Genomic DNA, 11,979 nt, shown 5'->3' on the forward strand with positions numbered 1-11,979 from the left:
GCGCAGCCTCCCCCGCGGGCGGATCGGTGAGCAAAGGCCGCCGCGGCTCTGCCGCTCCTCGGCCCCGTCCCGCTCACCCTGGGCCTGACCAGCTCCTCACCCCACAGACGCGAACAGCCCTTCCGGGGCCGTGGGTCCCCGGTGTGAAAAATGCATCCTTTATGATTTTCGCAAATATTAAAATGAATATGATATGTGTAATGTTAGAAAGTTACGCTGTATTAATTTTCTTAAGGAGCGTGTTAAATATATTTCTAGGTTATAACACAATGTTAAAATAGGAACTATGCTATGTAAGATACTTTTTTACTAGCTCAAGAAAGAGATGAGATAATCAGACAGGGCACATAAAGAGTTACAGCCTCCCTATCAGAAAAGACAAACATTCTTCCACCTTCTCTCCGGATCTATGGAACCACCAGGATCAAGGGGAAAAAGTTGACAAAAACCAGAAAAGTTCTTAATTTGCAAGGAATTTATGCATCATGTATGAATACATGTATATGCAACAGGCCACTGCTTTTAAGGGTTATTCCTTTGTTCACAAGGCATGTTTTTGGCAGCTTAGTGCCCAAGAACATCCAAACATCCGTAATTCTTTGCTTTTTATTGTCTTGTAATTGTCCTAACTCTAAATTTTTATTACTCTAATTGTATTACTATTTTTATAACCACTCTTTTGTTATTAAACTTTTAAAATTTTAAAATTATTTTAAAAATTTTAAAATTAAAAACCAAGTGATTGGCATTTTTCACACTGGGTACCCCCCTGAGCTGCTACAGCAGGATAAAAGGCTGGAAGAAAGCCTGAGCTCTTCCACAGAGCATTTTCTGAAAATGGAACAAGACTTCCATAGAAGTACTTTTATAAAATAATGTTGTGGCCCCATAGAGCTGGCTTGGCCAATGCCTAAAGTACCAAATACAGGAGGAGTTTGGAGTAAAGGAAAGGGGAACCACTATCTGTAACTGAGACCCAATTTCCAAACTCAAACCTTTATTTCCAGAACAGCAAGAACACCAGAGCAGTATCAATTCTCCTGCAGCACCCAAAATCATGTCGGATAGCAAGATTATCCCAGCAGGGATGTTTAACCATGTGACTTCCACTTGCTACTGCTGGGGTGAGACAAGGGAGGAAAAAAGGGACAGTGTTTCCTTTTTACCTTTTTCATCAGTGCCGTTAAATTTCATATAAAATAGCAAACTGAGCTGTAATATATAAATAACTGTGACAAGTCTAAACTTCCTCAGGTTGCCCAGAGCACCCGTGGCTGCCCCTGGGTCCCTCTTTTGTCCAAGGCCGGGTTGGACAGGGCTTGGAGCAACCTGGGATAGTGGAAGGTGTCCCTGCCCATGGCAGGGGGTGGCACTGCATGGGCTTTAAGGTCCCTTCTGACCCAACCCATTCCATGGTTCTGAACAAAGCAACTCGTATAAAGCGTTGAGATGTTCCAGAAAAAATAAATTTAATTTTACAACATATACATATAAAACAATTGTTGAAACAAATGTTCTGAAGTGTTTTCTTTAAGGCACCTAAGGGGAAAGAAAAACAAAAAAGAGAAGACAGTAAGACAACATGCATTAAGATCTGGAGCTGACCAAACAACTGTGACAGTAAGAAATCAGTCCTATCATGGGAAGAACTTTCTGGAAGCAGAAGGGGAGACAGCCTGGTTCCCTCTAAGTCCTTCTTCAGACTACTTTATTAACTACATCTGCTCTCAGGAAGTTAAGAAACCAAACAGAACAACTAAGCTATGATTCTTTTCAACACTGCATTCTGAGTATAAAGTTCCTAAAAATAATGCATCACTTAACTGACCATCAAACTCAAAGGGTTTTTTCCCTAGTTAATCATTGCATACAAGGCTAGATTATGTTTTGCTTTGTGAAGAGGGCAAGAACACAGCAATTTCAGATGTTACAATCACCCTGCTCACAGTTCTTCTGCATTTGCAAGTCACACGTAGTTTCCCTGAAGTTCTCCCACATGCATAAGGAACTTACTGAGTTTGATTTCTTAAAAGAACTTACTTGAATAGTTATTCTGTCTCCATTTCCTCATCAGTGCTCTGATAAAGAGGTGTAATCATGGCTTCTCTTATCTGAAATGTTTCTATGATCTCCTGATTAGAGAAGACAGCAGTGTGTCAGTCAGCAGAGATGAATTATTTCAAATTAATTACCATCAAGCAAGTGATAAAGTTTCTGCTACTAAAGCACTATTTCAAATTATATCTCTCCTGCACATTCTGAGTGAGGGACAAAGGAGAAGTACGTGTGCTCAAAGCTACTTTTTGTCTAAGATTTATTCCTCACAAACAGTGAGGAAATTGCATGGATAACTTTGCCTCCAGAGATAAGGGAGGCATAAGGGACGAAACAGATTCCGTATTTACCCAGGCCTTGTATAAAACAGTGAAGTCAGTGCACAGCTTCAAAGCACTTAAACTGACTAGGCTTCAGAAATCAAAGATGCAATCACAACCCAAATTCTCAGTTTTCTTGCAGCTACAAACATCCCTTAGGTCTGTGATTGTTCTGGCATCCATAAGGTCAAATGCAGTGTTTCTGTACACAGAACACCTGCCTTCCCCAGCACAGCTCTCAGAGGCTTAAATAAAAAAGAACTGATCCAAAGTATGAAGTGCTCTCCGTGGTACCTTCCATTCTTTCTGGTCCAGACTTATGACCACCTGGTTCCGTGCTCCAGCTCTGCTGTCCTCCTCCCCTCCCTCACTGGGTTTTATAGGCTCTGATCAAAACACAGCATTTCAGGACTTATACTTGTAAAGTCAGTTTCCACCAGGAACAGAAAAGCTCCACAAAAATCAGATCAATCCCACACGTTCCACCCACTTAGTCTCTATCAGCAACCTGTACCATGTACTGCTTGAGATACTTCCTTAGTCTCATGTCTTAAAAATTTAGGAATTAACTTTTTTTCAGAAGGACTTAAATATTTCATTCCTTAAAATATCCCACCAAAGTCCTAACCCTACTGATATCCTGTGGGAATGAAAGCCAGCCTTGTATGAAGAATGGAGAATTAATTATTCATTCAACCTTGAATGAAGAATTTCCCTTCCAACTGTTTTGAAGCTGCAGCAGTTCCCAACTCTGAGACAAGAGAGTTCTTACACCCAAAGATACCTTTTTTCAGCCAAGTGTAATAATGTTCATGTACTTATTAGCAAAAATATAACTTGAAAGGTAATAACCTTTGATTTCTATTAATAGAATTAATTTGCATAATGGTCTTTTTCCATACATTGGTATTTGAAAAGACTCAATCCTTTCAGCTGCTCATAAATCTCTTCACGCCTTCAATTACATTCACTGCATATCCCCAGTTAAAAATATATCTAAAATTTTGGGAACACGTAACATGTAATGTTGTTACAAAAACCAATTAGGGTATTTTAAAGCTATATTTTACCTATTATTGGCAATTCATCTTCATCCAGCTTTAGTTTTGCAAGACCATCCTAAACAACAGTGGGATTTAAAGTTTCATAACTTAGAGTTTTCCAGTTAGGATAATGCACTGAAATTTCATATTTTTACTTATTACATGATCATGAACAGGTACATGTACCAATAAAGAATCTTCACTGGCATACCACATAAGAAAAAAACTAGTTTAATACAGCACTTGTCCATAAAGAAGGTAGTCCATATAGCAACAGTGTGTAATTGCTGGATTATAAAAGTTATGCTTTATTATATTTATTGTTATTCTCTAAATATACTTGAGCTAACCCTTTAGAATAACATTTCTATTCAATATAAGACCTGAATTAGTAAAATTATCCTTGTCAGTTTTCATCTTTTCCAGAATTAATTGCATTTATTAGACAAACTAAGCATAGTGTTGAAGTGCAAATCCAGGGATTCAAAAAGAATAGAAAACCTTGCACTAACATAGTTTTCTACAGCCTTCCATACTCTGTGAGAACTTTTCTACATCTACATCTACTCTTCCATACTCTGTGAGAACTTTTCTACATCTGGAATGTGAGCCAGAATCTTTTTTGATAAACATATTGACTGCAAAAATATCCCTGCTGTTTTGTTGGTAAATTGATTGCAGTACCAAAAAAAAAGTCAGTCAACTGTTTCCTTTTTAATTTGATTACCAAAATATCAAAGACTGTTTGCAGAAAATAAATTAGTACTCCTCATATTTAAATCCTTATTCTTCAATATTGAAGCCAAAAAAAAAAAAAAAAAACCCAGCTATTTCTTGGTAATTCTAGTATCTGAAGTGATATTTAAAAAGATGTCATGCCTTACCCTGATAAGGAAGGACACATGAAACATGTTTTCCACAGTGCGTGCAAACGAGTTCGGATCAATGACAAAATCAAAGAAGGAAATGGGTGTATTAGCTGGGGATGCAAAAATAGCTTTGTTCAAACAAACAAACAAGAGGTATACACAGAGCTAACAGATGTAAATACAAACTTAAGAGAGCCAGTGCACCTTTCAAAAGCTAAAGGCTTTTTATCAGTTTAGTTACAATCCAGAATTCCCTGCTGCTTGCAAAAACAAATGTTCTATAGAGTGTATTATTTTCTTCCATCTTTTCCCCCACACAAATCCATATATTTGACTATTTGCCATGTAAAAGTGGCATGCTTTAATCAGGGGAGAAGATTTACATTTACTTTGCAGTCAAACAACAGCTGATTAGTGTTCATAAAAAATACATAGTTGGTATATGTGCTTCACCAAAGATTTCTACTTGCAGACTTCATCTCATTTTGTCCCTGTAGTTTTACCACTCCAAACTGTAGAAGACAGAGAATATTCATTTTCTTTCATTAATGCTTAATTTAATCATACTTACGGTCATTTTCAAAATGAGTTTGCAGTATTCTCAAGATCCTCTCTACTTCTTTTTCTGTAGCTTCTTGATGAGACTCTTCCATTTTTTTTAACTGGGAAAAAGAAACAGAGATTCACCTCAAATAACTGTTGTTGAATATGCAAAGGGCCTCTTTTGAACGTGTAACATAAAAGTTGATTTTTTCTCCCTACATGCAACATAACAAACACACTTATGCAAACATGAGACAACTTTGAAGAGCTTTAGGTTTTAATTTCAATCTTACAATATCAATCTGAAAGGCCATGGCTTGTATTTTTTGAGCTCGTGTACAGGTGTACACTTACTTTTCAATGGCTCTGAGGAGCTGGGCTACACAGTGCTACAGTCTGAGTTTAATGAAGATGAGCATTTATAAGCAACCCACAACCTTCCAGCTCCTCTTCTTCCCAGTACAAACTATAACAAATCCTTTCTGTCATTATTTGGATTGAATAGGCTGCCTTTTAAAAGGCAACAATCAACCATGTGCCTCTATATCCTGGCATTATCACAGCCTCAGCTTCCCTGTAACAACATGGATTATATTTGCAGTTTCACATATAAGCCTCTTTCAATATTCCCAGACTTCTGTTTTTCTGCCAGTGAATGACACAAAGAATAAGAAGACAGAAAACACAAAAAAGTGATTATGTGAGCTAATTAGCTTGCTGCTATTAACCACATTTTAGTGCAAATGCCACATCCTGTTAAGACACTTTTTAAAGAAAAATGGAAACCACACTAATGTAAAGAAGTTTCTTTTGTTTCCTTTCAAAGCAAGAGGCAACAGAACAAGTAAGCTCATAACTTGAAAATCAGTTTGTAAACCCTACTTCTGAACACAAAATTGGACTGTAAATCCTATTTCCTTCCACTCAGTGAAATACTGCAGTCAAAACAAATCAAGAAGCCTAACAATGGAGTCTGAATCCTTCAGTAGAAGCTCAGAAGGCAAGGGTTTGATGTGTGTGCTGGATAGCAGTGGAGCCAACGAAGGACTGTTAGCAATAACAACCAAGGAGTGCTGGTAATCACACCCTGTGAGAAACAGGATATAGCTGGAGAAAGAGCCATGTGAAGGTAGGGCAGCACCTTTCTGGGACAAACGTCCTTGTTCTGGCTCCTGGAGATAAGCACAGCACAAGCATCTGTGGATCTTGGATGCTCCCTTCCCCTTAAGGGTGGGATGTCACAAATACTACACAGTTTATAATTACAAAACCCAAAACAAACAAACTACAAGATTTAGAAGTTGTTTTTAATAACTATGCCAGAACAAATGGTTAATAAAGATAACACTTAACAAACCTGAGCAGGCATTGCCCGTTCTGCTTTTCCTTTGCTAGCTTTCTTCTGCCTCTCAATCCGTTGCTTTGGTACAGGAGGCTCAGACTTGAAAGATCCCATCCTAACCAAAACACAAAGAACACATACATGAAAATCTGGTTTACACTGTATGCTTAGGACTCTTTACACTGATCTCCTCAAGAAAGTGCAAAGTGATGAATGATCCCTTCATCACATTTACAGATTTCTGCAAAGAACCATCCCCAAAAGTTGTTCCAGTATGTTGACAGCCTCACACCTTGTCAACACTCTGCTGTGACTTCAGTTTAACTCAAGTAAAGCCAGGGCATCAAAGGCAAGAATCAGTTAAGGCCATTACCTTGAGCTGCAGTACACACTATTTCCTTGAAGAAACTTACATATAGTGAAAAGTAGGTGCTCTTCTGAAGTACTTGGATGCTTCTTCTCCCATTGTCTGCCAGGCATCTCTAGGTAAAAAAGCACCTGGAACATCCTCAGAGTCATCAGTTTCTTCCACTTCTGTGCGATTTATACCCATGAAGGTCAGCTGCAAAAGAAAAAAAGCTGCAATAAAAATTCACTTAGAGGTGAACCAGTAGATACATTCATGTTGAAACACTGAATTCTGCTGTGTGCCTGATAAATTAGTATTTAATACCACTGCCTAGGAACTTTGACTTTCCTGAGGATACCATGAAAACAGATAAGCACTCAAATTCACCCTTGTGTTTGGCAACCAATGAAAGCCATAAGTAAACAAAACTGCTTAGATTCAAACATATTTTCAGTGATGCATGAAATAGCAGAACATCACTCATACTGCACTTCAGAGCTCAGATGTCTCAGAAGTTTTTGAACACTACACACTCACAGGAAGCCCAGCCCCTCAAATATCATAGAACTTATCTGGCCTATCCCTGCATCCAGCAGTCCACACTAACCCAGGAAAAAAATTTAAATTGAACTTTATGTCTTTTATAGACTTAAGCAAACAGTCAAGATTCCTTGTTGATCTGGTGTAACATAAGGGAGCATTTTCAAGGAGCAAAGAAGCCAACAGCCTGCTTAAAAGCTGTTCTGATCCAACTCCTCCCCCCAGTACAAAGAGACAGTGTCCAGCCTGAAAGCATTCAAGTATCCCAAAGTCCCATTTCATGTCAGTGACACAGGGCCTCAAGAACTCTATCCAGAAACATAGAAACCAGTGGACAGGATAAAGAAACTACTTAGCCACTGAGAAACTACAGAAGGGTGACTGAAAAAAGAGCAGAAGACTTTAAGAGCACAAACTGACTGAGCCATGATAAAGCAGCAGCAGCAGTGCAATAATGGGGGAGGTGTCTGCATTTTAAGTCAGATTTTCCCCTATTGCAAGTGCTTAAGATGTAGTTTAAGACAATTAACAACAGTCACCAGAAGGTTTATCAAAGAAATTCATAGGAAGAGCATTAAATTCCACCAGAACTGCCATAAACTGCCTGACTATCTGAGGCTTTATGGTTCTGTAACAAACAGGGCAAACCTCCAGTAGAAATGTTGGCAAATTCAGAGCCTGGAACTTACCAAGTCTTCTGCAAATGCTGTTGAATCAAATGCTGACATCTCTGAGTGTAACTCATTGGCCTTCTCCTTTCCTATATTGGATGCTATAACAAGGAACTGGGCATCCAGTGCAGCCTCTCGTGCACGGCAAACTGGTACAGAAAAGATTTTATGGTGATTAATATGAAATTGTCACAAATAGAATTATCAGATTCAGCATAGGGACTATCCTGGCTTAAGTGCTTTGGAAATCCTTTTATTGAAATGATCTCTAACACACTTACATAATCGTCATAACAATATTTACATTTAAAAAAAGGAAAGAATGACAAAACATGGAGAAGTAACACACAATCTTGAACAACAAATGCATTTTCTAATCAATATGTTTTCCCCCTTTCCAAGTGAAATGAACCCCTCTACACTGATATCTTTTACATGTATTACTGATATACACTGTTCCAGTGAATCAAAATAAAGCAAGGAGTTATTTCTAACAGCAAATAAACTGTAATGACATTTATTTTCTCACATCAACTTACTCAACCAATCTTTAACTTAACATATCTATTTTAACTTCTATAAAATTCTGATTAAGTACTTGGACCTCAACTTCACTCTTTGCCTCTTTTGCTTGTAAGGCATCATTGCCTCATGCTTGGCCAAACACATCAATGAAAGTCTACTGAATTTGTTTTACCTCCATCAAAAAGTCTGTTGGCTTCTTCCAAAGCTTCTGTCAGCCTGTTGCTTTTTGAATTCAGCATGGCTTCTCGATTTTCTGTGGGAAAAGACACAAAGGAAATCCTGAATTACTTAAGCATAGAAGCACTGAGAAACACTGTGCTTGTTTGATGCTGAATGCAGGCCAGGTGCCCACCGAAGCTCCATCACTCCTCAACTGGGCCAAGGAGAGAAAAGAGAACAAAAAGTTCATGGGCCTAGATAGGGGAGAGATCACTCACCGGTTACCTCACTAGCAAAACAGGCTCGACTTGGGGAAATGAGTGCAATTTCCATGAAAGAAACAAACCAGCCACTAAAACTGTATGCTTGGACATTTCCATAAACAGACTGGACCACCCATAAACTGCACTGTAGCCTCGTGCAAAACAACTGCACAAATTTATCAAGTATTTACAAAACAAATAATCCCGCGTGTTGCTGAACTTGGCAGTGCTACTGACACAACCGTGGCCACGTTTTTGTGAGGAAAACGGCACAACTCACTCAAATGCACATAGGAGAAGGATTCACACCTGTCTGGAGAGATGCTAAAAACTACACAGCATTTTAGGAAGTCCCAAGAAAAACTTTCCAGTCCAGGCACATAATGATACCTGCAGTTTCAAACTAAAGCTCAGACACCATGAAAGTGAAATTAAAGGATTTCACTGCATCTCCAGGCCTAGAACCGACTGTTCCCCTGCACCAATGCAGGCACCACATGTGTGTTAGTGCAGCTCAATCCCTCGTAACCTCGCTGTCCCAGGGGATGCAGGAGACGAACTTTGCACAGGACAAGGGAGAATGGCCTCAAGCTGAAAGAGCGCAAGTTTAGATACAGGAAGAAATTCTTCCCTGCAAGGGTGGGGCGGTCCTGGCACAGGTTACCCAGAGAAGCTGTGGCTGCCCCTGGATCCTCGGAAGTGGCTGGACAGGGCTTGGAGCAACCTGGGATAGCGGAAGGCGTCCCTGCCACCGCTGTAACGAGAATACCCGTAAGGTCCCTCCCAGCCAATCCATGATTTGCGATTCCATGCTTCCTTGGGAGTCGAATTTCGACCTAAGTACAAACCCAGAGCATCGGCAGCCCGAGGAACGCTCGGGGTTGCCAGGAACGCTCCCACGTTTCCCCACACGGCCAGGACCGGCCGCCAGCCCGGACCCTCCAGCCGCAAGCCCCAGCGCTCCCCCCGCCCCCACGCTGCCTCCTTACGCTGCACGGTGGAGATGAGCTCCCGATACTGGCTCCGGATCATCCTGTTGTGCTCCCTGTCGTCGCCGTCGCCGATGTTCAGCTGCCGGAGCCTCTCGCCCGCCGCCTCCTGCTCCGCGGTCTCCTCGTCGGCCGCGTCCCCCTCCGCCGCCCTGTCCTCCGGCGCGTGCGGCAGGCGCGAGCGGCGGCGGCGCGAGGCCGGCGGGGACTCGCCGCTGTTGCCGGTGTGCGACATGGCGGCGGCGGCGGCGGCTGTCACCCAGACCCGCGGGATGCGGCCGGGATGACCCCGCCTCGCGGCTCCGCCGGGCTTCCCGGGACGCACGCAGCGAGTCGAGCCTGCGCAGTTCGCCTCAGAGGATCTTCGCGGAGGGGTCTGCGGGCACCGCCGGTGGTCGCTGAGCCGCTGCGCTCTGATCGCGATCTTCCATATTGGCGCTGCTTGCCGCCCCGGTTCTGCGCGGTCTGTTCCACAGCAGGCAGGGTTGGGCCTTTCTGACTCGCCGCAGAGGCGGTCACCGATCTGTCAGCGTTCCTTAGCCATTTACTTCCTTCCTCGGAGTTCCGGTCGCTGCCCGGGGCCGGGCGGTGCGTGAAGCCGGGCGCGGGCGGGGCCGCCGAGGCCGCTCCGCTGCGGGCGCGGCTCCGCCGCCGCCTCCGGAGGGCGCTGCGGGCGCGGAGACCCGCGGGGCGTGAGGAGGGAGGCGGAGACGGCCGACATCCGAGGGGAGCGGGGGAAAGTGAGAGGGAGCGGGGCGCTGCGCTTGTCCCTGCGCCTCCAATACAGGGATGGGTCCGTGAGACAGCCAGCGTCTGAGGGGAGCGGGGGAGAGTGAGAGGGAGCGGGGCGCTGCGCTTGTCCCAGCGCCTCCAATGCAGGGATGGGTCCGTGAGACAGCCAGCGTCTGAGGGGAGCGGGGGAAAGTGAGAGGGAGCGGGGCGCTGCGCTTGTCCCAGCGCCTCCAATACAGGGATGGGTCCGTGAGACAGTCAGCGTCTGAGGGGAGCCGCTAATATAGGGATGTGTCTGTGGAAACGCCTGCTTTAGTCACTGAGCGGGGATCTGTGCTCTGGCGAATGAAATAAATTATAGGCCCATAGAATGGTTCGGGTTGGAAGGGACTTTAAGGACCGTCTAGTTAGAATAATGGAATCCTCAGGGTTGGAAGCGACCTTCAAGATCATCCAGTCCAACTGCCCACCCAGCATTGTCACTGTCACCCCTAAAGCACATCCCCCAGCTCCTGAACACCTCCAGGGATGGTGACTCCACCACCTCCCTGGGAGCCTATTCCTAATGCCGAAGTACCAAAACAGTGAAAACAAATTTGCTGCTATCTAATCAGAATGTTCCCTGTCTCATCTTGAAGCCGTTTCCCCTGGTCGTCTCACTGCAGGCAGAGCAGAGACCGCTCCCACCTCGCCGCATCCTCCTCCAGGTCAGCGATGTGGACAGTGATGAAAGCCCCCCTGAGCATCCTTTTCTTGAGCCTAAAAACCCTCACTCCCTCAGCCGTTCCTCAGAAGAGCTCTCTGGAAACTCTCCAGCACCTCCATGTCCTTTCTGTAGTGAAGGGCCCGACGCTGAATGTGCCACCTGAGGTGTGGCCTCACCAATGCCGAGAACAGGGGGATCAGCACTTTCCTGGTCCTGCTGGTCCCTGCAAAATATAAATCATAACACTTAGCCGTTCACTGTTGAATAATACTATTATGTTGTTCTAATTATTGTGGTGGGGGTTTTAAGGTATTTTTAGGAGTATTTTCTTAAACATTTTCATAGATCAGCTTGACTCAGTATATAGACATGGATCTACTTCAGTTTGCCCAAACCAGTACTTCAGCTGGACTACAGACTGCAACTATGCACAAGCTACCTTTCAAAATATATGTTTAAAATATGTAATACTTCAGCTGAACGTTAATAACTTATATTTGAGCTCTTGAACCATTTTCTATTCTTTGTGTGACTTGTAGAGTGCTGACAAATTTGCATTGCAAATTCAATATGAGTAATTTGCTTTCGGATGCTGACACAGAAAGGCTCAAGAGAGGATCCAAACAAGACCGGGGCCCATTGTACACTGCAGTACACAAACACATGGTAAAAAATATTCAGGATGCAAATACAGGCTTAGCAAATGTGAATTACAATTTTTTACTGTCATCTCACTATGCTTAATGAGAACTCAACATTTTGCAATATTTCAAGACATTGCCCTGCGTTTTTGTTTTGAGAGTTCTGCTTGTCCAGATGATCAGATCTCTGCTTTCCTAGCTATTATTGTGTATCTGTCAATTGTTACTGTCA

At 43.0% G+C, this 11,979-nt stretch overlaps 1 protein-coding gene across 2 annotated transcripts; it reads right to left on the minus strand.

Annotated features, from left to right (window-relative positions):
- Positions 1-1,448: 1,448 nt before the first annotated feature.
- On the minus strand, positions 1,449-10,174 carry NSMCE4A (NSE4 homolog A, SMC5-SMC6 complex component). Of its 2 annotated transcripts, none has more exons than XM_068198250.1 (11): positions 9,669-10,174; positions 8,430-8,510; positions 7,751-7,881; positions 6,586-6,734; positions 6,188-6,287; positions 4,859-4,949; positions 4,303-4,397; positions 3,446-3,494; positions 2,670-2,761; positions 2,014-2,132; positions 1,449-1,539 (listed from the first exon to the last, which is right to left on the minus strand). In XM_068198250.1, the coding sequence occupies exons 1-10, from the start codon at positions 9,901-9,903 to the stop codon at positions 2,049-2,051; spliced, it is 1,107 nt and encodes a 368-aa protein (XP_068054351.1). In that variant the 5' UTR covers positions 9,904-10,174; the 3' UTR covers positions 1,449-1,539; positions 2,014-2,048. The 2 variants fall into 2 exon arrangements, with proteins under 2 accessions (XP_068054351.1, XP_068054350.1); XM_068198249.1 differs by having other exon boundaries at positions 2,041-2,132; positions 9,669-10,004.
- Positions 10,175-11,979: the final 1,805 nt, after the last annotated feature.

This window comes from Anomalospiza imberbis, chromosome 8 (assembly GCF_031753505.1).
Source record: "Anomalospiza imberbis isolate Cuckoo-Finch-1a 21T00152 chromosome 8, ASM3175350v1, whole genome shotgun sequence".
NCBI classification, from domain to species: Eukaryota; Metazoa; Chordata; class Aves; order Passeriformes; family Viduidae; genus Anomalospiza; species Anomalospiza imberbis.